General features: G+C 44.7%; 1 protein-coding gene across 2 annotated transcripts in view; it reads left to right on the top strand.

Moving 5' to 3' along the window:
- The window catches only part of LOC143121798 (tripartite motif-containing protein 3-like), a 35,089-nt gene that overhangs the window by 3,497 nt on the left and 3,967 nt on the right, over positions 1 to 27,625 (top strand). The window contains exons 1-12 of one of the 2 annotated variants that reach the window (XM_076282397.1): positions 8,697 to 8,966; positions 13,583 to 13,767; positions 15,741 to 15,981; positions 17,018 to 17,169; positions 17,913 to 18,093; positions 21,060 to 21,795; positions 22,200 to 22,303; positions 22,450 to 22,617; positions 22,873 to 23,041; positions 24,433 to 24,492; positions 25,065 to 25,135; positions 25,421 to 25,561. In XM_076282397.1, the coding sequence (XP_076138512.1) occupies positions 13,622 to 13,767; positions 15,741 to 15,981; positions 17,018 to 17,169; positions 17,913 to 18,093; positions 21,060 to 21,795; positions 22,200 to 22,303; positions 22,450 to 22,617; positions 22,873 to 23,041; positions 24,433 to 24,492; positions 25,065 to 25,135; positions 25,421 to 25,561 (2,169 nt within the window). In that variant the 5' untranslated portion in view covers positions 8,697 to 8,966; positions 13,583 to 13,621. Of the gene's footprint in view, positions 1 to 8,696; positions 8,967 to 13,582; positions 13,768 to 15,740; positions 15,982 to 17,017; positions 17,170 to 17,912; positions 18,094 to 21,059; positions 21,796 to 22,199; positions 22,304 to 22,449; positions 22,618 to 22,872; positions 23,042 to 24,432; positions 24,493 to 25,064; positions 25,136 to 25,420; positions 25,562 to 27,625 lie in introns of those variants that run through there. The other variant, XM_076282396.1, reaches the window with a different exon arrangement.

Raw genomic sequence — 27,625 nt, 5'->3', positions numbered from 1 at the left:
TTGATTCTGTGCAGAATGGCAGTGTCTCATCAGCATAAATTAAAAAAATGTCAATGCCATCCTGCCAAAACGTCAGGTAGTCTATACTGGCTAGTGTTAAAAAGGTTGGCTGTTGTCAATCCTCTTGGGGAGTTTTATGTTCGAATACCACAAATAGCTAAATAAAAGCATAGGCTTTCACCCTTGCCCTTTTATCTCTCAGTCTTGTTTTTTAAAGTGAATATCACACGCCATTCTGGTATTGATCAAACAGCAGAGATATTCCTCCATCTCAAGATAAGTGTTTTTTTTAATCCCTCTCCACCCCCACCTGCACCCCACCCCCACCACACCACACCACACCACACCACACACACTCTCATTTCTATTGCTCTCTCTGTGTCTTGTGTCTTCGTGTTCTTGTGTCTTGAGTACCTTCGGTATGAGTGCTGTAGTCTGGACACTCGAGGTGCAGGAGGGCTGGGCTCGTCTGGGCTGCCTCGCTTTGCCTTGCCGTGTGAAGACAGGCATGTTGCTCTCATTTCCATATGAATCCAATAGTGGTGACATAGCGGAACCATCCGTCACCGGTAAATCAATAAACATGCGCCATGTCTGTGTGTGTGTGTGTGTGTGTATGATTGTGTGTTGGGCTGTGTAGGTGTGACAGAAAGGAAGTGTAGTGATCCTGTGTGTGTGTGTGTGTGTGTGTGTGTGTGTGTGTGTGTGGTGTGTGTTGATTGGAGTTAGGGCGGTGCCCACACTCACAGTGGAGCATCTTTTGACCTTTTGTGTGTCGTCTGCAGTACGTACGCATCCCTCTGCAGACAATGAACAGGCAGCCATGCCATGTGCTTGGGATGTCACCACACCTTCCTGTCCAAGACATTCTGCTGACTAGTCTCTTGGGCTGCATTCTCTTTAACTGATGTATAGAGGCAAATTAATAGCTTGTTTGTTGCTGTTCTGCGTCTGATTACAAACCAGTCAGATACAAGTCAGATAGTAGTATGTCTGGACGTGTAGCCTGTAACATTATTGGCTTGTTAGCATCTTACAGTGGTAGTTGCAAGCTGGCCTTTTGCGGCTGTACCCTCTTTACACAGATTCTTGTGGACTCCTCCCCAGTAAATTGTCCCCAGTCTAGATACATATACTGTAGCTAATGTAGTGATCACACACACACGTGGGATGAAAAAAATCCAACCAAACCAGCCTTCCTTTTCTGGTCCTCACTTTTGGTCACTGGTCCAGGAACTTTTCAGCTGTGGTGAGTGCAGTCCTGCAGGCAGAGATCTCTTGCTTCTGGACACTTCATCGCCAGACTCGCCACTCATGGCGGCTGCATGGCCGCTCCATCCCCACTGCTGCAGTAGTAACGGGAGTGGGAGATAACATCGTGCAGCCACAGCAAAGCCTCCATGAGGCACAGAGACAAGCGCACTCACTCACATATAACACAGTCCAGACCACACAGTCCCACATGGCACTCCGTATATGCGAGCAGTGGAGTATAAAAGCATTATAACTTCTGTACCGTGGGAAATCAACTTCAGGATAATTAAGAAAATGCTAAGTGTGCAGCTAGGACAACCCCAGGAGAGACTGTGAATGAGAGAGATTGTTATAGAACTAGAGGCTAAACTGGCAGGGATAAAGCTCCCTCTATATCTCCGTAAGCTGCAGTTCTACGAAAGAAAACATTATTTTATTTGAAAGAAACTTTGTGAACAGCGTTATACACTCAGAATTATACTGCTCCCCTACAACCATCAGAGGTAAAGATTTCCAAAACTTAGAACGTCCTCTAGATCTCTCAATCCTCTTCCTCAAGTGGATATTTCGTCGCAGTTCTCTACGGGGCCGGGCACTTTTGGTCAACCATTTAGAGAGCTGCGCACGTGAGTGAGCGTGCCCTGACAGGGCGGCGTGAGTGAATCCAGACCCATCCCACAGGATGCGAGAGGGGAGTGCAGTGGGACCCCGGCGCCGCGTCCTGTTGTTGTTGTGATTGATCGGCTGCCCGCGGTCCAGGGCCTCGCTTCAGAGAGAGCGAGAGAGAGAGAGAGAGGACCTCTGGATGACCGCCCTGTGCCAGCGCTCCCCTCCGGAGCCTCCAGAAGAGCTCGCTTTACCCCGAGACTTTATTTTCAGAGCCGCTGTGGCGACAGCAACGTCCTATGTGGTCTGGCTCTCTTCTTTTTTCCCTTTCCAAGCCTCCCCAGCCATCTCAAAAACCTCCCCACCCTACATGGTGTACTGCACAATACAATGGCTGCCCAATACTATGTTTTTGTTACAGCATGTTAACTCCGCCAAATCCGCCTTTGAGGAATATTTAAGGTATTAGACAAAAGGTTGGGATTCGGCGCCATATGAATCAGCAATTAAAGTAGCAATTAGTGACTTCTAAGCTAAGAATCATTGTTATGAAAGATGATTCTCCTGAACTTTTAGGTGTAGTGCTTAGGTTTAAGTACTGTGTCTCTTGGCATTCAGCCGCACTTAAATGTAAGTGAGCTTAATTATGCCTTCGCCCTTCCCCTCTTCTGTTCCTCTGCCTGGTTGTTCTTGTCCTGATTGGCAGTATAATGAAGCCACTTATTTGAACATCTGGGGAGCACAGTAAACTCGAGCAGATGCATTTATAAGGAGAAGACGAGTGTTATGTAATCACAGGGTTGGGTCATCTTGTGCTGCATTCTGTCAGGAGAAACAGTGCTGTTGTGTAACTGATTATCTCCCCTCTCACAAAGGATCAGAACAGTGCATGGTATCAAAGCAAAGCACTGCGGGGGAGCACGGTGGGATCCTGTGCTGGATGTGTACTGGTGCTGCTGGCGGTGGTGGTGGTGGTGGAAATGAGGAGATAAAATAAGCTCTTACTTATGCAATGTCTTCCTAGGGTGGGCAGAAGTTAAAGGATGGACAACAATATCAATTTCTAACACACACTATTTTAACACACACACACACACACACACACACACACACACACACACACACACACACACACACACACACACACACACACACACACACACACACACACACACACACACTCTGTATACTGTATATACACACATATACTACACACACACACACACTGTGTACACACACACACACACACACACACACACACACACACACACACACACACACACACACCTGATCTTACCTTTTGGCATGCAGACAAGCTGTGATTGACTTTAGGACTCTCAGCCTTGTTTACAGTCCAAGCATGCCTTTCACCTTCCTCCTCCTCCTCCTCCTCCTCCTCTTCCTCCTACTATTCACTCCAAACGAGGTCGGCTTTAAATAAAACAGCAGACAAATGAACTACCATACTGGGGCAGTCGTGCATGTCCTGCCCCCGAGTTTCATCCATGCTATAGTGCATCGGAGGGCTCTCTCCATCTCCCCCGCTAAAAGGCCCCTGACAGTGTGCATTCATGGTCAGTGTACTTGCTCTAGATTTACTTTTAGTGTTTTATGCTATCGCCTGAATCCCACTCTTGCTGTCCTCCACAGAGTCCTGCACTGTACTGTAAGCTTCAGTGTGCTGGGAGGTTTAGTTTACTGTACTGTAATATTTTTCACTATAATATTTTTGTCGTTCATTGTGTATTACAGAAATCGCATCCTCTCTGTATCAGTGCCCAGCCCATTCTGGTCTGAATGTCTTTATTATTCTTCCCTCAAACCCTTGGCATTTGGGTTCTTGCACAGTGCCATATTGTAACTCTACATTTGTTGTTTTCCAGTACAGCTACTTTACTGTATTTCTGATTTCCATCTCTAGCTGAATGCATCGGTGGATTTGGTTTCCTCTCTGCAGCCCAACTCTCAGCCTTGTGTATTCAACCGTAGCTCATTTGGCTTCCTCTTCTTCTCTATCTCTCTCTCTCTCTCTCATCAGTTCCTTCAGACCAAACCTGACCTGAGTGTGACTCCCGATCTCCTCCACGGCTATTTGTAGAGCCCTGTACAGTGACCCAGACCGAAACCGGATCAGACATATTTTGGGCTCCAGCTGCTCCATTTTGCACTGCCAGGTTCTTGCGCTGATAAATGACTTGGCCTTCCTGCTTCAGTTGTGTTCTGACATTCTCAGCTTTCCCCATCAGCCCCTTTCTCTGCTCTCTTGCAGTCTCCATTAATGCATGTCTTGGCAACGGGCATGTTCCCTATGGCTCTGGTTCCTCAGATAGCTGCGGTCCACTGGGCTGCTCTGAAATATGATACCGGACCTGTTGTCTGTTTTTTGGGTGGCCTCAGTGAGACTATGAATCTGAGGTCATTGTTGTTAAGGTCATTGATGAAAGATTTCTCCCTGAGTGTAGGCAGAGCTCGCGACGATGATGATGATAATTATGATGATGTATCTATTGTGATGACTGCCGCAGACAGACAATGTCTTCATTTCTTTGTGCCTATTTATAAGCTCGAAAACCGCCTGTCTGCAGGCATCATCACACCAACTTCCATCACCATCGGCATCACTACCCCAAGACTACCTGCAACTCGGAATGCTGCCCACTGTGCCCCCCCCCCCCCCCCCCAGCCCCCAGCCCCCAGCCCCCTTCTTCAGCAGACGCGCCCAACCAACAGCCCTCTGAAGTCATGCTTACGCAACGCCTCACATCAATAAGTGAGGCCGCGGTGTGAGACGAATCGGGCTGTTTGCTTAGTCAATGCCTTTAACACCTAATGTAGACAGTCAGGTGAGGTTTACAGCGCCTTTTCACAAAATGAAGGCAGACAGACAGATAGCCTCACCCTACATCTATTAGTCATAGCTAACAGAAAATTAGCTTGGCCCACACTCACTGACGACTAAGTCAGAGAGCCCTAGTTCTGATCTGTGCTCGAGTAGAAGGGAAGCAGGAATCCATAGGAATTACCCAATGAAAGTCTTTTTGCTTAAGCCCCATTTTGTCCAAAAACTGGGGCCTTTAATTCCATTAGGATTCTGGATGAGAATAGGATGGTGGCCTGGGTGATCCATCTTCACACCTTTGGAGAGGACTAGCGGCCAGTCAATCCGCATAGATGAAGCACCAGTAGGAAGATTTCTCAGAATCAAAGCCTGCACCCCCAATCCAATTAAGCTGAAGTCAGCAGAGAATGGCTTTATGATTAGGATATTACTCATGTCGTTAGAAGTGCACCAGTCCACATGGGTGTTTCGGCACAATGTAGCTTAACGTCTTTAGCTTTTTAAATGGCATGCAAACTATGCACATTTTTCTTCCCCAAGAAGTCTTTTGCAGATTTTTCACTATCTTCCAATGTTCATGGTATATTGGGACTGAGATGATAAACACACCTGGCATCCATGCCAGCTGCCTGGGCATTTCACTTACATTTACATTTATTCATTTATCTGACGCTTTTATCCAAAGCTTACATATGTCAATTATATTACAAGGGCCATTGTCCTCAACTCGGGGTTAAGTGCCTTGCTCCAGGGCACAACGGTGGAAGACAGGTATTAAACCCACAATTTTTCTGGTTCTGCATGCTATGCTAGCCCAGCTCCTTAATAGCAGAGCTGCCAACCCTCACACATTCAATTGGTGTAAAAGTGTGGACGCTACCACCGCCCCACTACACTTGGTAGCTGTATGCTCTGGGCTGACTATCCTGCAAAACTGCAAGAAAAAACTTTTATTAGTGCTTCCAACCTTGCCAAAATATACCACCAAAGTACATCTATTATTATTCTAGTATTCACTCTCACAAAAGTCTACAGGCTTTTCAGTTTGCTTAGTTCTATAACCTTTGGGAGATTTCAAACAGCATTTTAAAAGACCCAGACAAGATTCAGAAGCTGTAAATGAGCTGTGTCTAGTCAGGTCTGTCTGTGTGTGTGTGTGTGTGTGTGTGTGTGTGTGTGTGTGTGTGTGTGTGTCTCTGTGTGTGTGTGTGTGTCTCTGTGTGTGTCTGTGTGTGTGTCTGTGTGTCTGTGGGAGCATTTCAGTACAGGAGAGCATTTAGCTGTATGTGTTTGTTTGCATATATCTGTGTGTGTGTACCCCGTGTACGTGTGCGTGTCTAGAGGGTGTGTTTTTTGCGGGCGGCGAGACATTGGTGCCCAGACGTTTCACAGAGGCTTTGACCGCAGGGGGTCATTAAGCCCATTAACCCAGAGTGGGAACGTGTTGCATATCACACAAAGGCCTGCAGGCCATTGTCTCCCTATTAGCATAATGCTGCTTGCTACTAAAAAAAAAAAAAATTAATTACGTTTTTATGTGGACTGGCTGAAGCCTGTTACAAGATTGTAAGACAAAATAAAATCTTTAAATGTGGCTCTAATTTTAGTTCTCTTTTGCATTTCTGTGTACATCGAGGCATCATTTACTGCTGCTGACAATACTGGAAAGGAATGGTTTTTATTCATGTTCTCTTTGTCATGAATGAATGGGTGGCCATGAATCTCATAAGGGGTGATGTGCTGTGATCATGAATCATACCCAAGTGGCTAGATAGCCTTCATGCCCCTAAATGGCATGTTAGTCACTTAGCTTCGACTAATTTCTGACTCTTTAAAGCAACACCAAAGAACTTTCCCTCTGTTGCACGCACGCTATTTGTTTATCCAGCACCGGCTTTGCAAATAACGATGTCCACAGACAAGGTAGAATATTTTGCATGACTTATAAAAGTACGATGTATTGCGACAACAGATGCAAGTCAAATTTGTAGTTTCTTATGTCTCATTCCATTGAACTACAGATCCGCTACCCGATCTGGCAAACTTACATAGTGCGGTTATAGCCGATAGAGGGCCGCGAAGCGAATGCATAATTGCCGTTCACCCTGTTACGAGTTGATGAACCACTGAAACGATTTTGGAAACATTATTTTAAGGTACAAAAAACTCTTTGGTGTTGCTTTAACAAGATGATGATGATGATCTGTTCAATGCTTATCTGTTTGTGGGAAACAGTTAGCCTCCTTCACAGTTATCAGTAACCACATTGGTATAGTGCAAGTAACAAGAAAATCAGATCAGTGGTCTAACAGTGAACCGTGAGGCTGAGATCTGATTAACATAATCAGGACTGAGCTATAATCAGAGCTATTACCGTAACACAGCCACTGCAGTGGAGATCATATTCTGGTCTTGGGTCTTTACTTTGCCCCCCCCCCCACCAACGTCCACGTCCAACCCAGGATACTTCCTCCAGCCAGTTCCTGTGAAGTGATTTAACAGATCCATTTCAGAAATCCAGCGCATGCACTTTCACCAAAAACTGCTTTTGGCAAGGAAGTTTGATACTTGTGTTTATGGAAAAGATTGTTTTCTGTGATTCACACACTGCTTTTGAAGTATGTTCAAGGCAGTGTTCGTGCATTTTCACCAAATATATATATCCAGTTGAAACAAAGGTCATCCATTTATGCAAGTCAAAATTAATTGACCAGAAGTCTCTAAAGCACTAGCACACACACTTAGTAAGAAGTGGTCAGCAAAAATTAAAGGAATGTGTGTTATGAGTCCGAAAGAGAGAGAGAGAGGAAGAGAGAGAGGGATAGAGATAGAAAGATGAAGTGTGAGAAATGGTGAGCCCACTAGAGGGTGGAGCCAGAGGGGACGGCTTAAGCGGGTGTGCAGTGTGATGTAGCTGTTCAGCTGCTCCCGTTTAGTGTTGGAGGGTGGGAGAGGAAGCAGTAAAGGGTGGTGTGTGTGAGAAAGAGAGAGAGAGAGAGAGAGAGAGAGAGACAGTGTGAGGGATCTATAGTGTTTGGTCTGTACAGCAAGGGTTCAGCCTGGAGCCTGCTCAGTCTACTCAAGACTCCCTGAGCCCGGCTGAGTGTGGCATAGAACAGTGCCTTTGGCTGTGTGTGTGTGTGTGTGTGTGTGTGTGTGTGTGTGTGTGTGTGTGTGTGTGTGAGAGAAAGAGAGAAAGCGAAGGAGTGAGCTCAGGGCCAGGAAGTAGTGAGCCAAGTTAGAGACTCAGGAAAGAATGCCATTGTTCAAGCTGCTCTGCATAGTGCACAGAGAGGCAGCTGCCCGCAAGTAGCGGGTTTTTGGTAGCCCGCAAGGAAGTGTACATAACCTATCGTCTATCCTTTTCCTTCTCTCTCTCTCTCTCTCTCCCTCCCTCTACCCCTCTAACTCTCCTTCTCTCATGTTCCCGTGTCTGAACAGAAAAGAGAGACAGGTGGTTCTCTCCCACTGAGCTCCGTCTCTCTCTCTCTCTCTCTCTCTCTCTCTCTCTCTCTCTCTCTCTCTCTCTCTCTCTCTCGTTCAGTGTCTACTCCCTGGCCAGCTGGAAGCCTGTGGAAGGAACTGGGAGGAGGATTGTGTGTGTGTGTGTGTGTGTGTGTGTGTGTGTGTGTGTGTGTGTGTGTGTGTGTGTGTGTGTGTGTGTGTGTGTGTGTACATGCTGGGAGTTGCCATTTTAAGACTTCCCTTTTCCCCCTCTCACTGCTGAAGCTCAGTGCTTTAGTTCAGGCTGTTTGTGTGTTGAGCAAGAGAAAGAGAGAAGAGAATGGTCTCCCTTAGTCTGTCTATCTGTCTGTCAGTCTGAGGTGCTGCTGCTGTCATGTCCGCTCTGTCTCTCTGACAGTAATAATTAGCAATCTATAGCTAGAGGTCCACAGACAGAGAGCGGGAGAGACTGAGAGAGAGAAAAGGGAGGAGAGAGGAGAGAGGAGAGAGGAGAGAGAGAGAGAGAGAGAGAGAGAGAGCCCCGCCCACAACACACAGTGAGCAGAGCTGAGCCGAGGGGCGTAGTTCAGTGCTGCTCCGCTTCCATCAAAGAGAGCTCGGCTCCTCTGCTCCCCACCCTGAAGCCGCCTCACACACACACACTCACACACGCGCAGCCAGTTCTAGGGAGGAGGTGGGAAGGAGAAAAGAGAACGAGAAACAGCTTATACGAGTTGTTAGGATGGAGCTCGTCTAGGACCCCTGGAGTCCCCGGCGTGGGGGGGGGGGAGGCAGGCAGCCATGGCTGCCGTAGCAACGGAGGGTGAGTCGGCATTTCCTCTCCTCTCAGCGTCCACAGCCCACTCCCCCGGTGGCTGTTGTGCGGGGCCACCGGGATTATGGTCGTCCAGGTCACGACCCGCGGCAGCGTGAGTGTGATATTAGCATAGGTTAGCCCGGTTGACGGACTAAACGTGGTGCGGGTCTATGCAACCCAGACAGAGGTTGAATGAATGGCTTTGTGTTCCCCCATGTGGAGGCAGCTGCGTTCATTTTGATACTCCCGGGGCATTGCATTACAGCCCTGCTGGGTATTGGTTTAATGTGGTGAGCTGCTTTTGGAATCTGGTCTTTTTTGGTGGTTTTCTGCTGTCGAAGTGGACTAATGCCTTTGCCAGTCATTTTGAAGATGAAGATGAAAAGCAGATCTTTTCTCTCTGGCATGTCTGTTGTTAGGGAGTATGAAATGCAGTCTTAAGAATAGATTTACTCAGTATGTGATGAGATGAAGAGACCACTCACACTTCAGCTTTGTCCACTCTCTCTCTCTCTCTCTCTCTCTCTCTCTCTCATATGTATTTCTGATATACATAGATATCTATATATATATAGTATAGGAATGGTCTGTGTATGGACAACTAATTTAGCCTCACTGGTTCACAGTAGCAAGCCACACTCAAACTGGGTTTCATTTATGTAAGTGACATTTTAGCATATTCCTGTCTTAACGGTTCACATCCATAGTGACTAAACTGTTTCATAGCCACTAATTTGACAGCAGCCTTTGACATCCATCATATCAAAGGTATTGCCTATTCATACAGATGAGATAAGCCTATGTAATATCCTAGTTGTTAAATAATATGGGTTTTTATATGCTATGTGTTCTAAATAATGAAAAAAATATTTTTTAAAGCAAACAAAAGAGACATATAATATTGTAAGTACCTAAACTAACAATACAGACTTAGATATGTTTGTTAGTGTTAGACCCACATATTTCAGTATACAGGACAAGGACCATATTCTTTCAGCTATTGTCTGAATCCCTCGAAAAGTTGTAACACTTTTATACTTACAGATTTTCTTAAAAGACCAACGTTAACCTCCACATAAAAGGACAGTATTCAGGTAGCCAAACAATTTGCAGTGTGGACTTACTATGACTTGGATTGGCCAACGGGGATTCCGAGATGTTATCTTCCATGTGAGGGCTTTATCAGGGAGAGGGTGTGGTCTGTGGCAGTGAAAGAGAGGCAGCCTGGTCCACACGCTCTACTGAGATTGGCCTTCCCAGCAGGTGCAGAGCTGGGAGATTTGAGATGAAGGCTTTGTTAAGAGCAGGTGCAGGGGATGGGGTGGGGGGTTCTGTCTGCAGTCCTGACATGGCATGGCAAGATGAGTCTCCAGGGGCATTCTGGAGGTTGCTGAGGTTTGGGGTATCTGTGGGTGAGCACACAGCAGGGTTTTCTTATATTTTTGCTTTTTAAAATAGACTGCACCCTTTGGCAGAAACAGAGGGGCTACTGACAGTTTGACTGTGGATGTTTGCTTAAAAGTGTTCATCGCCCTCTTCTAATTAACTTCTGTGAAAGCATGGGTTCATAGATATTCTGACACACACACACACACACACACACACACACACACACATGCGCGCACTGGCGAGATTGAGAGAGGGAGAGAGTTGGAAAAAAGATGAGGGGAGTAAATGAGATGGATCAGGGAAGAGAGAGAAAGAGAGAGAAATCAGATTCATATTATGTCCACATTTCAGAAAATGAGAAAATATGCAGTTGTCACAGTTATATTGCATGACTTTGCAGAGAACTCAACCAGACAGATAAATAAACTCATGTCTAGATCACCTCCGCTTTCATTTGGCTTTTGCACACCTTCATTTCACACTGTACATATGCATGCAATTTTGGGTTCACTTCGCAGTATCATGTGGTTGGTGTTCCCCTTTTTTTACGATCTGAAAAAGGCCCCAGGCCGAAACGTTATCAATTAATAAATACATCGATAAGGAGCCAGAGTGTGCGGCGGTTCTCTACCCTCTCTAAGTCATTTACCAGTGGCCAGCACCTCACCAGCAGTCCTTGGTGTGCGTTATATTTGCCTTAAACACTTGGCAGTATGCCATACCTGTTCTGAACTGACCCCCGTGTCAGTGCATTTCATCGGTCTGTAGACATCATCAAATTCCATTTTGCTTATTTCAGACATTCACATTTTCCCTACCAGCAAAATGCCCTTTACATGCTCTTATCTGATACAGGCTACATCTTGTAATCATGAGGCTGCAGTGAAAACGAGTGGTTTTATTTCATCCTTACATGCCCCTGTCTCCCTCAGACGAGTGAGTGTGTGTGTGTGAAGTGAGTGAAGGCTGCTTAAAGGCTCAGTGACTCCATCAGCCTGGCTCTGTGCATAATGCTCTCCTCCTCATCTGGTCATTAGTGCACCAGTGGGGCTCAGACAGCGCACAAGATGAAAGACCCCGACGCAGCGGCGGCGGCGGTGTGGTGGACCACAGTGGCCATGTCAGGGGCTAGTTCTAATGGGTACATCACCGCCTCCGCAGCCACAGTCTCCTTTTATAGACCCTTTCAAGAGAGTTCCATTATCAGCATCATAGTTGGCCCCACAAGACTTCCTTTTTAACATTCCATATGTTATCTTAATGCAGAGGAAGTAGATCGGGGCCCAAATAGAACGTTCAAGCATTGTTTTTGTTTTTATTGTTGAAAGGGTCTATACATTTTCCTTCTTCTGCGCTCTGTCTGGACATCTAAAATAGGCCTCCTATCTGAGGGCATTGGCTGGCACGTGGCACCTGTCACAATGATGGGTCCCAGGCTGTGATGTGTCAAACCACCACACCCCTCCCCCCCATACACACACACACACACACACATACACACACATCCCACCTCCCCCTGAGAACACTGCCCTGCTTCATCAACACAAAGCCGTCCCTTAAACTGACATGGGAGTTCCAAGGATCGCCATTGTGCGGAACCTTCTCGAGTTACCAGAGCACTTAGGCCACAGAGCCAGAACACAGAGTGTGTGAGCGAGTGGGGGATTTGATAAGAAAGCTCCGCGCAGGCCAGTGAAAGGTCAAGCTGTCGGGAGACTGAATAGACGCCGGCACTGGAAAGGCCTCCTGCTGTGGCGAAAACAAGAGTGGCTGCTGCTGTTGTTGTTGATGATGATGATGATGATGTTGCTGTTGGAGAAACTGGTTTAATCCTCTCTTTATCTGTGCTCAAGTGACACCAGGGTCGCTGCAGATGGGGAGATGCGTGTCATCCGTGTAAACAACAAAGCTGTGCCCACCCCCTGCACCCACTCACTCACTGACTCGCTGGCTGGCACACTGTGGGACATGGGGGGGTGGGGGCAGGGCTAGTCTCTGTTGGAGGATTTGTAATCTGTAATTCTGTAGTTATGCTGCATATCCAGCTTTACAGTGTCCAATTTAGGGCATGTACTGAAATGTTTATACATCATTTACAGATTTCTGGACTTGGGAAAAGAAAGATAGAGATCAAAAAAATGTATTTGTGTATCAGCCATCATGAGAACTATAAACATGATGAGCTTAGAACTGTAAACATTTAGAGATGATGACCTTTACCCATAATGTTTATTGGTTCCAAGTAATATTTGAATTTAGTTACATTTATTTTATTGTTTGTCTTAATAAAATTAAAAGCAGATTTATTTTGCTGTACGTGTGTACTTGTCTATGGGGGGAATTTCTCACTTAACTCATTTCTCGCTCAGAGAAACAGGAAAAGTTATACGTGTGTGTGTGTGTGTGTGTGTGTGTGTGTATATATGTCTGTTTTGATATATGTTTGTGTGTCAGCAGGAGAGACAATGTATAAGGTTGTGTATGTGTCTACAGTATATGTGTGGGTGTTTTGATGCTGTCTGTGTGTCCTGTATGTGTGTGGGTGTTTTTAAAGTGTGTGTCTGAGTGTCTGTGTGTGTGTTGTGTGTGTGTGTGATGTGTCATCTGGCCGTCCCGTCAGGCGGGCGGGGGAGAGAGAGATGGATGTCTTCTCATAAGCCCACTGCTGGTTCGGGTAATTAGCTTGCACTGGAGCTTGGCCTTGCGGTCTTAATCACAGCTCCTCGTTTTTCTTCCCGCCCATTAGGACCTGTCGCACTTCAGTCCCCAACTCCACCAACAGCCCCGGGCTCTTCCGCCACACTCTGTGCAGCGTTGCCCTGTTTACTTACAGTAGTATCGGCCACCTTCTCTGACCGGCTGTGGAGAGACCTGCCTAGAGTAGAGGAATAGGCCTTCAGTTTATAGGTGTGGTGTCAGGAATATTTGAGAACATGGCTGCAGGATTTGCCTCTCTTTGTTTCGTTTTTCTTTCTGTTTCATTATCTGTCTTCTGGATTTTTGAGACAATGCCTGCTCAATGCATATAGTTCCAATTGATTCTCTGTTGTAGGTTGAAACATAAGAAAATTATTCTTTGTCTTTTTACATATCTGTCTTTTTTACATATCTCTGTATCCACCTCACCTATGGTCATGACAGGTGTATACCGCTGGCAAAACAACAATACAACTGGCCAAACAAAACAATAAGAAAGACATTTAACCCCATGTCCTCTGCCTCTCTCTCCTCAGGTTGAGCGGTGCCAGTGGTCTCTCGTCCTCGTCTCGTGAATGTCTCTCACCATGGCCAAGCGTGAGACCGGCAGCACCAGCCCTGTGGTGCGGCAGATCGACAAGCAGTTCCTGGTGTGCAGCATCTGCCTGGATCACTACCACAACCCCAAAGTGCTGCCCTGTCTGCACACCTTCTGCGAGAAGTACGTGTACTACTCACACACAACAACACCCGGTCTGTCTCACTCAGCCCAGAGCCTCCCGGATGGGCTTTTGTTTTCTAGTTCTGAGGAGCTTTTAAAAGCTCAACATACACAGTCCTGATAACAAATGTTCTTTGATCCACAAAGTCCATGATTCTTCTGGGGCATGTCTCCTTACAGATGAAATGTCTGAGGTCTCCACAAAGCTTTCAGTAAGCAAGGGTTCTTTGACGTTTTGTTTTCCTTTTTCAGTCCAAATAGCAGCTGCTTCAGATGCACATCTCTACCAGAGTTAAATGTCGAAGCAATCCCTAACAGTATTTATGGGAAAATAACCTGGGGGGTAGCTTCTATTGAATGCATATGTTTACATTCATTCATTTGTCGGTCATGTCTTACCATAATCCATCAGCTATGCTGGGGGAAATGATAGTCTGACTCCAGTCTAACTGTACTGGCTGGGTTATGATTTCTCTAGGGTGAGCAAACACTGAGGTTAGTGCTGTCTTCTATGGAGCTTGGGGATAAATATGTCTCTCTACTGAATAACGAAACTAGCTTTTCTGGTGACTAACCCCGCAGTTGGAAATAAACTACTGTATGCTGAAGACTGCTCAAACCCATGTCACTCTAAAATTCACATGCCCTCAAGGGTGGCTTAAAATACAGAGTTACATGTAAGGTGAATTCAGTAGGTACCACGACCCCTTTACGCCTCCCCGATATGCCGATATACACAATATATATAGTCCTGGATGTATAATTAATGTAGACTTTGGAAAACTGGCACAAATGTAGGGACATATGTTTTGAGTCCTACACTCTGGCTGTCTGACACTCTTTTGCACCAGTATCCATAATTTATTTTTGCCTCAGCAAAATCACATTATCCGCGGTTTCGCTTCTCTGCAGTGCTATCTGGATGCTGGCTGACCTCATTGGACTCCTGAAAAACTCGGTCACGCTCCATTACCTGTCAATAACAAGGCAGTGACTGGGGTTTGAATAGCAATTAAGGGTGGCCCCTTACACCCTGTGGTCTTTTTAAGAAAAATGATACTATGACATCAGCCTGACTTTACAAGAGGAAGAAACCCAACCCCCCCCCCCCCCCCCAAACCCCCCTAAAAATAGGCCAGGAAGAGTGAGGATTGAATAACAGTGTGAAAACATGCTGGTCTCTGACTTGGGTTGAACGTTCGGCTTTTCTTGTGTTGTCATGCTGAAACCACGTCCTATGAACAGAGAGCAGTCACATACACCGGTGATGACACAGCTTGCTGGCAGTCCACGCTCATTCCCGCAGACTGCTTTGACTCATAAATCCGGAATGTTCTTCTCCTCCACCTTTTTTATTTTCCGTTCTCGTCCACTGTGCCGGACTAAGCCCTTAAATATAGAGAAGTGAGCAGTTGCCCTGCAGTAAGCTCACTTAATGGCTGTTTATGACGCTGCCACGGCAATACAAGGCTGGTAGAGGTTGAGGATTTCGAAATGCTGACCGTGTTTGATAGCATAGGATTGCCATGTTACAGCCTATTGAAGCTTCTTCAGCATATATTCAATATAGCAAAACATGCAATTTCTTCGAGAAGATTCTGTGTTAAATTATTGATTATATTCCATGTATTAGAAATTAATTTGATATTTACATATTGCTGAGGTAACCTTTCATTATGCTCAGGACACATACTGATGCTCACCGTGACTCCTGATGGATATTTTTGAGGCTGTTTAGAATTCTACATGTGTACAGCACTGACATTTAACAGGCATCGATACGATGCCAGTGTTTGCGTCAGAAACTGTGACACCACATGCATGCACACCCAGACACACACACACACACACACAGACATGCAAACGTTGTCACACACACACACACACACACATCCTGCATGAACACACAGACATGTACCCATATTTGTAGTCCTAACACATTAGTCATAACTGTCCACTCCTCCTCTCCACAGATGCCTACAGAACTACATCCCCCCTCAGTCTCTGACGCTGTCGTGCCCCGTGTGCCGCCAGACGTCCATCCTGCCTGAGAAGGGCGTGGCTGCGCTGCAGAACAACTTCTTCATCACCAACCTGATGGAGGTGCTCCAGCGCGACCCCGAGTGCGCCCAGCCCGAGGCCTGCAGCGTGCTGGAGTCGGTCAGCGCAGCCTCCGCCTGCCAGCCCCTCTCCTGCCCCAACCACGAGGGCAAGGTAGGGAGGGAGAGAGACATTCACACGCACACACACACACACACACACACACACACACATAAATGTACACACACACACACACACACATATACACACACACACACACACACACATATACACACACACACACACATATATATATACACACACACACATATATATATACACACACACACACACACACACATATACAGCTCTGGAAGAAATTAAGAGACCACTGCACATTTTTCTGGTCGCTGAGTGACATTGGAATGAATTGACGGTCATATTCAAAATTAAGAGACCACTGCATATTTGAATATGACCATCAACTCATTCGAATGTCACTCAGCAACCATAGGATGACATTACTTAATTCATATATATACACTCACGCACACTCACATGCATACAGACACATACACTTACACTCTCACACTCATACACATCAAATACACCCATTAACACATTCACACATGGGCTCTTAGACATACTGTATGCAAACACTATCCCCCCCCCCACACACACACATTTAAAAGGCTGATTTCAGCATAAATCAAGCCTTTATTCATGAGGGCAAACTATGGTTAATCCTCACCCACGGATTAAATACACATTAGCTTTGGGATGAATGCTACTTAGCACTTTTATCTGTGTTATAGCTGCGCTCCAACAAGCAGGCCAGAGTGATTAAACTATACACTCTGGTGCTGTCACACACTCAAACAGCTGAGACTGCAGTTACTGAACACACACACACACACACACACTAACACACACTCACTTACACAGCAGAGTTTCTGTGTTTGCAAAAACTGCTGGCTCATGCTGTTGATGTCACTGTCATAACTCTTACAAGCACACTCTCAAACCTCTATTTAATCCCAAATAAATGTTTGTCCCTCCCTAACTGTGGTCAAATTTTCCAAATAAATGTTTGTAAATTAGTGAACTCCTTAAGTGAAATAACAGACTGGTCAATCTTTTGATTTTGACAGTTAAAAATCTGTATAACATTTATATTTTGCTCATGCTGGCTCCTCTGCTCCCCCTGCAGGTGATGGAGTTTTACTGCGAGTCATGCGAGACCGCAATGTGCCTGGAGTGCACGGAGGGGGAGCACAGAGAACACGTGACGGTTCCACTGCGTGATGTTCTAGAGCAGCACAAATCAGCCTTGAAGAACCAACTAGATGCCATTCGCAACAGGTACAACATACAGATAATTTTCCACTGAAAATTCCCTAAAATGTGTGGAAACACTTCCTGTCACATTCATCACAATACAGTACTTTAACACATGTACATTTTTGCTAAACATAGTTATCAACATTGTACAGAATGTACAGTTCATTCTTTGGATGTAAAAAACATCTGCTAAACTAGCTATTCACATGAACATGGGCAACATGCAGTAAATATATGGTACAACATTTCACTTCTACACAGAGAGCTAACAATTCTCTCAGAAATACAGTATTGTCAGTATGCTTATGTGTCTGTGGAAGTTCAATGAGGGTTCATTATGAACCAAATATACTTGGAAATATTGTTGCACATCACACCTGAGGCTTGCAGATTTGCGGTGTCCACACACCGGTAGTGCAGAATCATACACACCTCATTAAGGGTGCAGTGAGGAGCCCTAGAGGGTTCATCAGTGTCTCTCTCCCTCTCAAGGAAAACTCCGGTGGACTTCTGTAAAAGCCCCCTGGCTTTCAGCTTTCAGCCAAATAAAGGATTAACTTTCCATATTTTATACAAAAGAATGATTTGTGTAGGGAGATGTTCAACTCAAGTTGTACAAAGAAAGATTAGCCATGATTAACCATGAAAATGCCTTTCAGTGTAACTTGGCAGTCACTAAACATATTGTTGTTTTACAAAGCTGGTAGTGAACTCTATCCAAGAACGTCTGTGGACCAAACACCATGTCCCCTCTTCTCCTACAGGTTGCCACAGCTGACGGCGGCCATTGACACGGTGAACGACATCTCCAAGCAGTTGACGGAGCGTAAGAACGAGGCGGTGAGCGAGATCAACAGCACGTTTGAGGAACTGGAGCGAGCGCTGCACCAGCGCAAGGGCACCCTCATCACCGACCTGGAGAACATCTGCAGCGCCAAACAGAAGGTGAGCACATAGTCTCACACTCACTTCATTCATTCATTCATTCATTCATTCATCCAGCCATCCATCCATCCACCCATCCATACATCCATGCATTCATTCATCCATCCATCCATCATCCATCCATCCATACATACAGCGGGGAAAATAAGTATTGAACACGTCAACATTTTTTTCAGTAAGTATACTTCCAGTGAGGCTATTCGCATGAAATGTTCACCGGACATTAGTATTAACTTAGGTAATCCACACATATATAAAAATCCAAACATTAATGTCTAAAAGTAGTGTTATGAGTAAAAAAGTGGAATGGCACAGGGAAAAAGTATTGAACACGCTAAGATAAAGCAGTACACAAACGCAAGGAATGGCAAGGAACAAACTGGAATCTATAAGTAGTTAGAAAAAATTATCCCTCCTATCTGTGCAAATTGAAATAAGCTGGGTAAGTACATACTGGTGGGCTATAAAAAGGTTTTTGGTTAGAAAGGTGTCACACAAGAAACATTTCATGATGGGTAAAAGCAAAGAGCTCTCCCAAGATCTTTGCAACCTTATTGTTGCAAAACATATTAATGGAACTGGTTACAGATGCACTTCAAAACTTCAGAATCATCCAGCAAGCAGTATTGGAGCCATTATTTGCAAGTGGAAGGAACATCACTACATCATCAACTGGCCATGCACAGGATCTCCTTGCATGATTTCTGACCAGGAAGTCAGAAGGATAGTCAGAAGAGTAGTCCAAGAGGCAAGGACCACTCTGAGAAAGCTTCAGAAAGATTTGGAGGCAGCAGGTACAATTGTTACAGAGAAAATCATAGGTTATGCACTCCACCGCCATGGCCTCTATGCACGCTCATCCAGCATGATTCTATTGCTGAAGAAAAACATGTCGAAGCTCGTTGAAAGTTTGCTACACAACATTTGAACAATCTTATGAAATACTGAGAGAATGTATTCTGGTTTAAAATGTAACTTTTCGGATGTCATACTACACACCATATTTGGGGGAGAAATGGCACTGTGCATCACCCTAAAAATACCCTACCAACAGTGAGGTTTGGAGGTGGTGGCATCATGGTGTGGGCTGTTTTTCATCTCATGGTACTAGCAGACTTCATACAGTTGAAGGAATGATGAATGGAGTCATTTTGTTCTAGGAGAATCTTTACGTCCACCAGGATGATGAGGATGAGACAAGGCTAGACCTTCCAGCAGGACAATAATCCTAACCATTCAGCAAAGGAAACTCTCAATTGGTTTCAGAGAAAGGAAATCAAGGCCCTGACTTCAATTAAATTGAACAGTTTTGGAAGTTAACTAAAGATGAAGAGGGACCCCTGAAATCTTCAATATTAAAGGACTATCTGTTTAAAAGAATGGGCCAAACTCACACCAGAATACTGGGACTGATTAGTTTCATCATACAGGAAATACCTTGAAGCTGTCATTACGAATAAAGGCTTTTCCACAAAGTATTTAAGAAATTTCAGCAGGCGTGTTCAATACTTTTTTCCTGTGTCATTCCACTTTATTGCACATAACTCTACCTATGGACTTTAATGTTTGGATTTTTTTATATGGGTGGATTATCTGAGTTAATACTAATGTCTGGTGAAAATTTCATGCAAATAGCCTCATTGGAAGTATACTTACTGAAAAAAATGTTGACGTGTTCAATACTTATTTTCCCCGCTGTACATACATACATCCATGCATTCATTCATCCATCCATCCATCCATCCATTTATTCATCCATTCATTCATTTGTTCATTCATTCATTCTTTCTACAGTACAGCTCTGGGTATAGTCCACAATTCTGGTGAAAGATTGTTCATATTTGAGTTAAGCCAATCAGCCAACACTCCTTTCCTTGCTGCTGAAGCAACATGTTGATTGGCTGGAGTAGTGTATGGTTCAGTCCAAGCCTTGTTTCCAGTGTACAGCCAAAAGTCTTTTTGGGCACATACACAGGAAGAACAGCAAAAGGACCGTGAGGTGCAATGAGCTGAATTGAACAAATAGCATATGAGATTAGAAGCATGAACTGTGCCTTTAAATATGACTCTGTCCTTCCTGGCACATCCATCTTTCTCTCTCTCTCTCTCTCTCTCTCTCTCTCTCTCTCTCTCTCTCTCTCTCTCTCGCTTTCTCTCCCCCTCTCCTTCTGTTACACATCCTCTGAGAGGTCCCAGACTCTTTGTCGTGCGGTTTCAGCATGTAAGCCACAGCTCCTTCGACCAATTCATTTTGATTAGGCAGGCTGACAGACCTGCTCCCACTGAATAACAACTTGGCCATTTAAATCTTTTTTTAACATGCTATGGCTTGACCCTCTCTGGCTTTCCAAGCCCACTCTGCTGCCTCTAACCAAGCTGTCTAGCTAAATTAAGTCCCCAGTGAGGTTTTTACCTATGGAGAAGGTCAATTTAAATTGAACACGAAGAACCTGTGCTCTTTGAAGCTTGTCCTGTGCCGTAATTGACCTCTGAAAGGCTCAATAGGATGGTGCAGAGTATTGATGGACTGATCCTGAATGAAGATCCAAGCTGTAGACCTTTTCTAAGCTTGTCTAAAATCATTTTAGTCTTTCTCTGTCCTTTAAAATGTTGGGTCATTTTTGGAATTTTCCCTATTCATATCAACTATAACTCTCCCCTTCCCTCATATCTCATCTTCTTTTCTCTACTCGACTTCTGCCTCTCTTGCCTCTCTTTCTGTATGAATATTTTGCTGTGTGTGTGTGTGTGTGTGTGTGTGTGTGTGTGATCATGAGGCGTTATGAGTAACGGTTAGGAAATAAAAGCAGGTGAGGTGAGGTTTCGTGGGGAGAGTACAGGTGGAATGTTTTGATTTACAGCAGAATACCCAATCTGGAAGATTGAGCAGAAGCAGACTCTCCCTGTCACCTTACAATCTCTTCCTGTTGTCCTTCCTGCATTTCTCTCTCCCTCCCGTTCTGCAGGTGTTGCAGGCCCAGTTGGCAGCACTGCTCCAGGGGAAGGAGAACATCCTGAGCAGCTGCAGCTTCACGGAGCAGGCGCTGTCGCACGGCAGCGCCACCGAGGTGCTGCTGGTGCAGAAGCAGATGGGCGAGCGCGTGGCGGCGCTGGCGCAGCACGACTTCCCCGAGCGGCCGCACGAGAACGGCCACCTGGACTGCCAGGTGGAGACGGAGGGCCTGCGGCGCTCCATCCAGAACCTGGGCGTGCTGCTGACCACCGCCGCCGTGGGCCACACGAGCGTGGCCACGGGCGAGGGCCTGCGCCACGCGCTGGTCGGCCAGCCGGCCACCGTCACCGTCACCACCAAGGACAAGGGCGGCGAGCTGGTGCGCACGGGAAACGCCGAGCTGCGCGCGCGCATCCTCACCGCCGACGGCTCGACGCACGCCGAGGCCGATGTGGCCGACAACAAGAACGGCACATACGAGGTGAGCTACACCATGCGGGCCGAGGGCGAGTTCTCCTTCCAGCTGCTGCTCTACGGGCAGCCCGTGCGGGGCAGCCCCTTCCGCCTGCGCGCCGTCAAGGCCTCGGACGTGCCACAGTCGCCTGACGACGTCAAGAGGCGGGTGAAGTCGCCCAGCGGTGGAGGCGGTGGACACGTCCGGCAGAAGGCGGTCAGGAGGCCCTCCAGCATGTACAGCACCACCAAGAAGAAGGAGAACCCCATTGAGGATGAGCTCATCTACAGAGTGGGTGAGTAGAGACATCCTCTGCCTAGTAACTATAGTGTGGACCATCAGCTAGTTTCCAGTGTATATGCTAGTTTCCCCTTTGTTGTGTTCCATAGATAAATTGAACACACTTCCACTGACTTATAATGCATTTAATACACTGTCACACACGGCACAATGTGTTATTACATAAGACTGGGGCTGGCTGTAGCTGGTTTGCGAGCTAACTTAGCTTGGATATATGAACAATACGGACCATAGGCATTTTGACATTACGTCATTCTTCTGCCATTTTGGAAGTCTGTTTTGGATGTTTCAAAGTAAGCAAAACTCTAAATAGCACCTTTAAGAATTTCATGTGAGAACTGTACAATTCTGTGACACTAGTGGCTGAGTGTGCTACGGTATACTTTTGACTGTCCTCAGGCACACGTGGGCGTGAAAGAGGGGAGTTCACCAACCTACAAGGCATTTCTGCCTCCAGCAATGGTCGAATTGTGGTGGCTGACAGCAACAACCAGTGCATACAGGTTAGTGCTTGTCAGTGAAAGTGCTTTTTAAGAGATTAGTTGCAAACAGCCTTTAAGAAACAAATTATAGATAATTTTTGCAGGCGTTGGTCTTGTCAATCAAAGATAATTCCAGTTATTTCAAACTAAACCCACCTCCATCACAGGTCTTCTCCAATGATGGGCAGTTTAAACTAAGATTTGGGGTCAGAGGTCGTTCCCCAGGGCAACTGCAGCGCCCCACAGGGGTGACCGTAGATACTAATGGTGACATCATTGTGGCCGACTATGACAACCGATGGGTCAGCATCTTCTCCTCGGACGGGAAGTTTAAGGTAAATGTGTGGGAGCCGAATAGAGAGATCAAAACGTTAGTCTTTAGCTGTAGTGTTTAGCTTTACTGCTAAGCGCCAGTACTATCACTAGCAACTCTTAACTGATAGCTCAAATTATGAGAGTTTTTAATTCAAAGGAATGTGATACAGACATGGAACGAACAGATGTATATCCATGTCTGTACCAAGCCATTTTCTGAATCACCACCGGTAAAAATATGACTTCTAAACCTTGTCCCTCTTGTTCCTGGACAGAATAAAATCGGAGCAGGAAGACTAATGGGACCAAAGGGAGTAGCGGTGGACAAAAATGGCCACATCATCACCGTGGACAATAAGGCCTGCTGCGTGTTCATCTTCCAGTCCAATGGCAAACTGGTGACCAAATTTGGTGCGAGAGGAACATCAGACAGACAGTTTACAGGTACAGAACAATGTCTGTAGCATTTAGAACTGATGTCTGCCTAACATGACTACTACAATTACTACAATTAACATATACATAGTGTAGATTACACCACAGTTACCATAACAATTAACATATAAAACATGAATCACAGTATTCGAGTTCAGTGGGAACTCTCTCACAGACGCCCTGTTTGTCCATACGGTCATATGATAGTTTTGGGTTAGCAGAGTTTAAGCGAGTTTAATATTCTCATAATTTTATATTAACTCTCTTCATAACCACACTTTGTCAACTCCTTCATCTAGATCAAGTCAATGCTATATAAAATCAATAGAGTCAACTCGCAATCATCCAGTTTCCCCTCTGACTGTTGTAGCCAACAGTGAGACATGAACCTTGTCATTGGCATAGAGGAGATTGTCATTGTGGTAATGACTAGATGTCTAACAAAGAGGAACCAGAAATAGCTGGTAACGTGGGGAGAGGAAGTCACTTTAATCATTTGATGGGCCAGATTTACCCAGGCTTGCTACCAGTGATTTGCATGCTCCCAAACAAGCATGTCATCCTTTCATGTAGTCATTTGAATGTCCAGCATTAGTCCATGGTCCTTTGATTTGATGCCACCGTTGTGATGTGGGAAAGATCTTTTCAGTGGGTCGAAAGTCACCCAGAATGCTTTTAGTGGGAGCATTCAGTAAATTTAGACCATGAAATCGTCGCGTTAAGCTACTTGTCATGTGGTGGAAGAGCAGACAGTTGAAGGTTCTGATTGCATGCTTCTTTTGTTCTCTTTTTTGCTATGCATGCCTGCCAATTTGCATGAATTAAGTTGGGCCATGAGTAGGACAGATTATTAGACTGTGTGTTAATCAAGGCAAAGAGAAATCGGTCCTAATTGACTCCAAGTAAAGTGATGATTATATATACTAATTATTTGATAACATAAGAGAGAGTGAAAGAAATATGGAGTCTGCATAATGTTTAAGAGGTTGTCATTGTAGAACTCAATGAGATCAAAATGGTCCTATTTAACCTTTACTGGAAGCATCAAACGTTGTACAGTTTTTTCTATACTGTACTGTATTCATAATATTTTCCTAATACATCATTACATTTAAGCATGATGTTACACTTGATCATTCCATTTGATCAACTGCTGTGTCAGATTTACTGAGAATGTGTAAACACATTCTTTCATAACATGAAGATAGCTATGGAGTTTTGTGATTTAGTGCTATAAAGACTCATATTGTTGAAATAAATTCATCTTTGTTTTAGTATTTTACTCCACTTGTGGATTGGTCAGATATTAGCAATGGGAGTGTGGCCATGGACACGTCCCCTTCCATTGTTTATTTTCTGAATGGCAATGCTGACGTCAACCTTTATTTTATTCCCTCCAGACAAGAGTGGTGCAAACAATACACTGGAGCAAAAGCTTAGTAAATCAGGCCCAGTGTTCAGTAAGTACACTACTGGATGTGTAAGTTACCCGCTCTGTGTCTGTGAATGTAAACACATCAAGGGTCATTTGTTGTCTTCTTTAGTCATTATTTCATTCTCATTTTCACCCTTTTGCCTTTTCTCTCTATCTATTATCACAACATATTGCTTTCATCTTCTCATTCTTTCTTTCTTTCTCTTTGTGTGTGTGATTTAAAACGAGTTTGTTTTGTTTTTGTTTTGTTAAGTACTTGTTTTTGTGTTGTTGTGTCCTTGTTTGTATTTCATATTCATCAGACTGAAGTGGTAATATCTGTGTGGTTGTGACATCGACATAAACCAAATTAAAAAGATTGTCTCATCCCTTTATAGCCTTTACTGCTGGATGGATCACCATGACAATTTAAATAAATAGTCCTCTGTCTCACTGTTGTTTTGAGTTGAAGACGTCTGTCATCACTTTTAACACAGGGTTTCCCAGCACAGGCAAAAATAGATCTTCCTCCTCCATTTATGATTCACCATCCTCTCTTCCTCTCTACCACTCCTCTTCTTTCTCTTCTCTCTCTTCTCTCTCTGTATCTCCCTGAAGGTCCACACTTTGTTGCTGTCAACAACAAGAATGAAATCATTGTGACAGATTTCCACAATCATTCCGTGAAGGTAAAGTTTATTTTTCGCTTACAATTTGTTTTAGAGCGATTTACAGGCAAAGTTTTTTTTTTTTTTTTTTTGCTATTTCAAATAAAATTATTTTGATTAAGTTGGTTACATGAATAAACTTCATTGTTATTGGGCAAGCTGTATTATATTTAGTTGTATACAGACTCCATGTTTCCCTGTTGTGCTCCCCAAATGACTGTTTCCATGTGCTTTCTGGGACAGATAATCCACATCCTGTTTTAGAAGAGGTTGATATACAATGACCCGGCCCCACATTTCCTCTAGGTGTACAGTGCTGATGGGGAGTTCCTGTTTAAGTTCGGCTCTCACGGAGAGGGCAACGGCCAGTTCAACGCTCCCACCGGGGTGGCTGTGGATTCCAATGGCAACATCATCGTGGCAGATTGGGGGAACAGCCGGATACAGGTAGGACAGTGCTAACTGTCCAGAGCTATAATAAGAAATCTGTATCAATCACTAGGCTATTATTTATCTGACCTGAATCAGAGGGCACACACAGGCACATGAATAAACAGAAGGATTAGATAGATGTGAACTTCAAACAATGGATTAAAAAATAAATTCATAAAATAAATGTAAAATTGATTATTGAAAGCACTGTGCTGTTCTGTGTAGGTCATACCAAATGGTGCTGCAGTTGCTTTGTGTAGCTAAAACATGATTGCAGTATCAACCCTTTACAAAACATGTTTCCTGATTATCACTAGTATTCACTGGCATATATATTTACTCTTGTTCAGGTTAATGCATTCAATTGATAAACAACTGAATGCTTGAAGTTGCATTTCTTTAACCCTCTTGAGTCAGAGGGCAGACTCAAAAAAACAGTATGATGCTTGGGTGTTTTATCCCAGTGCATTTCTTGTTACTGCTACTTTACAATAGGTATAAGTAGTTTGCATGTCTTGTTTTACTTTTTATTTTCACTAGGTAGTAGAGTATTTTACAAAGAAAGGTTTTAGTTGTTATGTCCTTATTGAGACAATAGTTAAGTAGCAGTAATAGCTCCTGTAATGGCTGGAGAATGGACAACTTGAAGCCCTTGGTTGCTAGCATTCTTTCGTCCACCTTAAGGTTCCTGTGGGGATGATGGAGGGCTTTGCAGGCGTTCTGGATGGTGTCCAGCTGAGGTCTGGCTCTGAACAGGCTGTCGTGTCTCTCGCTTGCCCTCCTCTTGTCATTTTTCGCATCTTGGTGTGGATCGCTCATGTGAACGTTCCAGGAAATCGTTCTGTATCTGTCCCTACTCATGAGACTGCCAGGGAACGGTGCGGAGAAAATGTTATTCTGATGCCAGCAATCAGAGATATGCTTCAGCTTTACCTTGGCCATGTAAAATAAAACAGCCCCATGTACTTGGAGAAAGCGCTGACCTCCACGTTGGTCCACTTGTACTTGCATCCTCTTGCAATGCTTTTTAGCTGTCTGCTTGTTGGTGTTCTCGCACGCAAACCTTGACAGCGGTCTTGACCGCAGGTGTGGGCCTCTGCTGTGAGCAGCTGCACACCCAGAGGCTGTAGATGATTGAATTGCAACGCTGCTGGTGCCACATCGACCTCTTTCTCTGTGTTCCTTCATGGAGTTGACAGAGTGGCATCAGTCCTGCATTTTTTCTTTGATGGAGATGAGAGCTCACCATTTCTAGTGCCTAGTCTGGGGAGTCTTCATATCTGTAAACATGCATTTAAGGACATAAGTATCTTGCTTAAATCTGATATGGAGCAACTGCAAACAATACAGGTATAGAGATCAGCCAGATAGTTACCACATTCCACATCTGAAATGCACACAATAACAATATTCACATGATACAAAATTATGTGAATATGGAAGTGCTGCAGCCATCATATATCGATAGCCACACTGACAACCCATTGTGTTCATTTGCAATCCGATGACTGTCAGGAGTTTAAAGATAGATTTATAGATGTCGGTTAGGATTAACTAGATTTCAGTTTTTTATGACCTTTTATGCTGCACAGTGCATGGCATTTTCCAAAAATGTCATGCCCATACATACACTATACAAAAGTATTGGGATACCTGCCATTACACCAACAGGAACTTCAATGACATTGCATTCTAAATAGGTATTAATATGGAGTTGGTTCCCTTTTACAGCTTTAGCCATTTACAGTCTTTTGGGAAGGATTTTCAGAAGATTTTAGTGTCTGGTGTCTGTCCATTTATTCAGAAGAGTGGTTGTGAGGTCAGGCGCTGATGTGGGGACAGGAAGGCCTGGCTTGCAATGTCCATTCTAGCTCATCCCAAAGGTGTTCGATGACGTAGAGAACCCTGGTCTCTGCAAGCCAGTTAAGTTCTTCCATACCAAAATCACTTGAACATGTCTTTAGGGACCTTGCTCTGTGAACTGTGTACGGTCACAAAATCCTTCCCAAGAGAGTGGACGCTTTTACAGCTGCAACAGGGGGAGGGGCAACACCATATACCTATGGATTTGGAAAGGGA

Source organism: Alosa pseudoharengus, unplaced genomic scaffold (assembly GCF_046254945.1).
Source record: "Alosa pseudoharengus isolate Yale_2024_CS ecotype anadromous, Long Island Sound unplaced genomic scaffold, YU_APseudo_1.1 YU_APseudo_1.1_scf_13, whole genome shotgun sequence".
Classification (NCBI taxonomy): Eukaryota; Metazoa; Chordata; class Actinopteri; order Clupeiformes; family Clupeidae; genus Alosa; species Alosa pseudoharengus.
The sequence above is the reverse complement of the archived record's forward strand: the minus strand, read 5'-3'. Positions and strand labels throughout refer to the sequence as shown.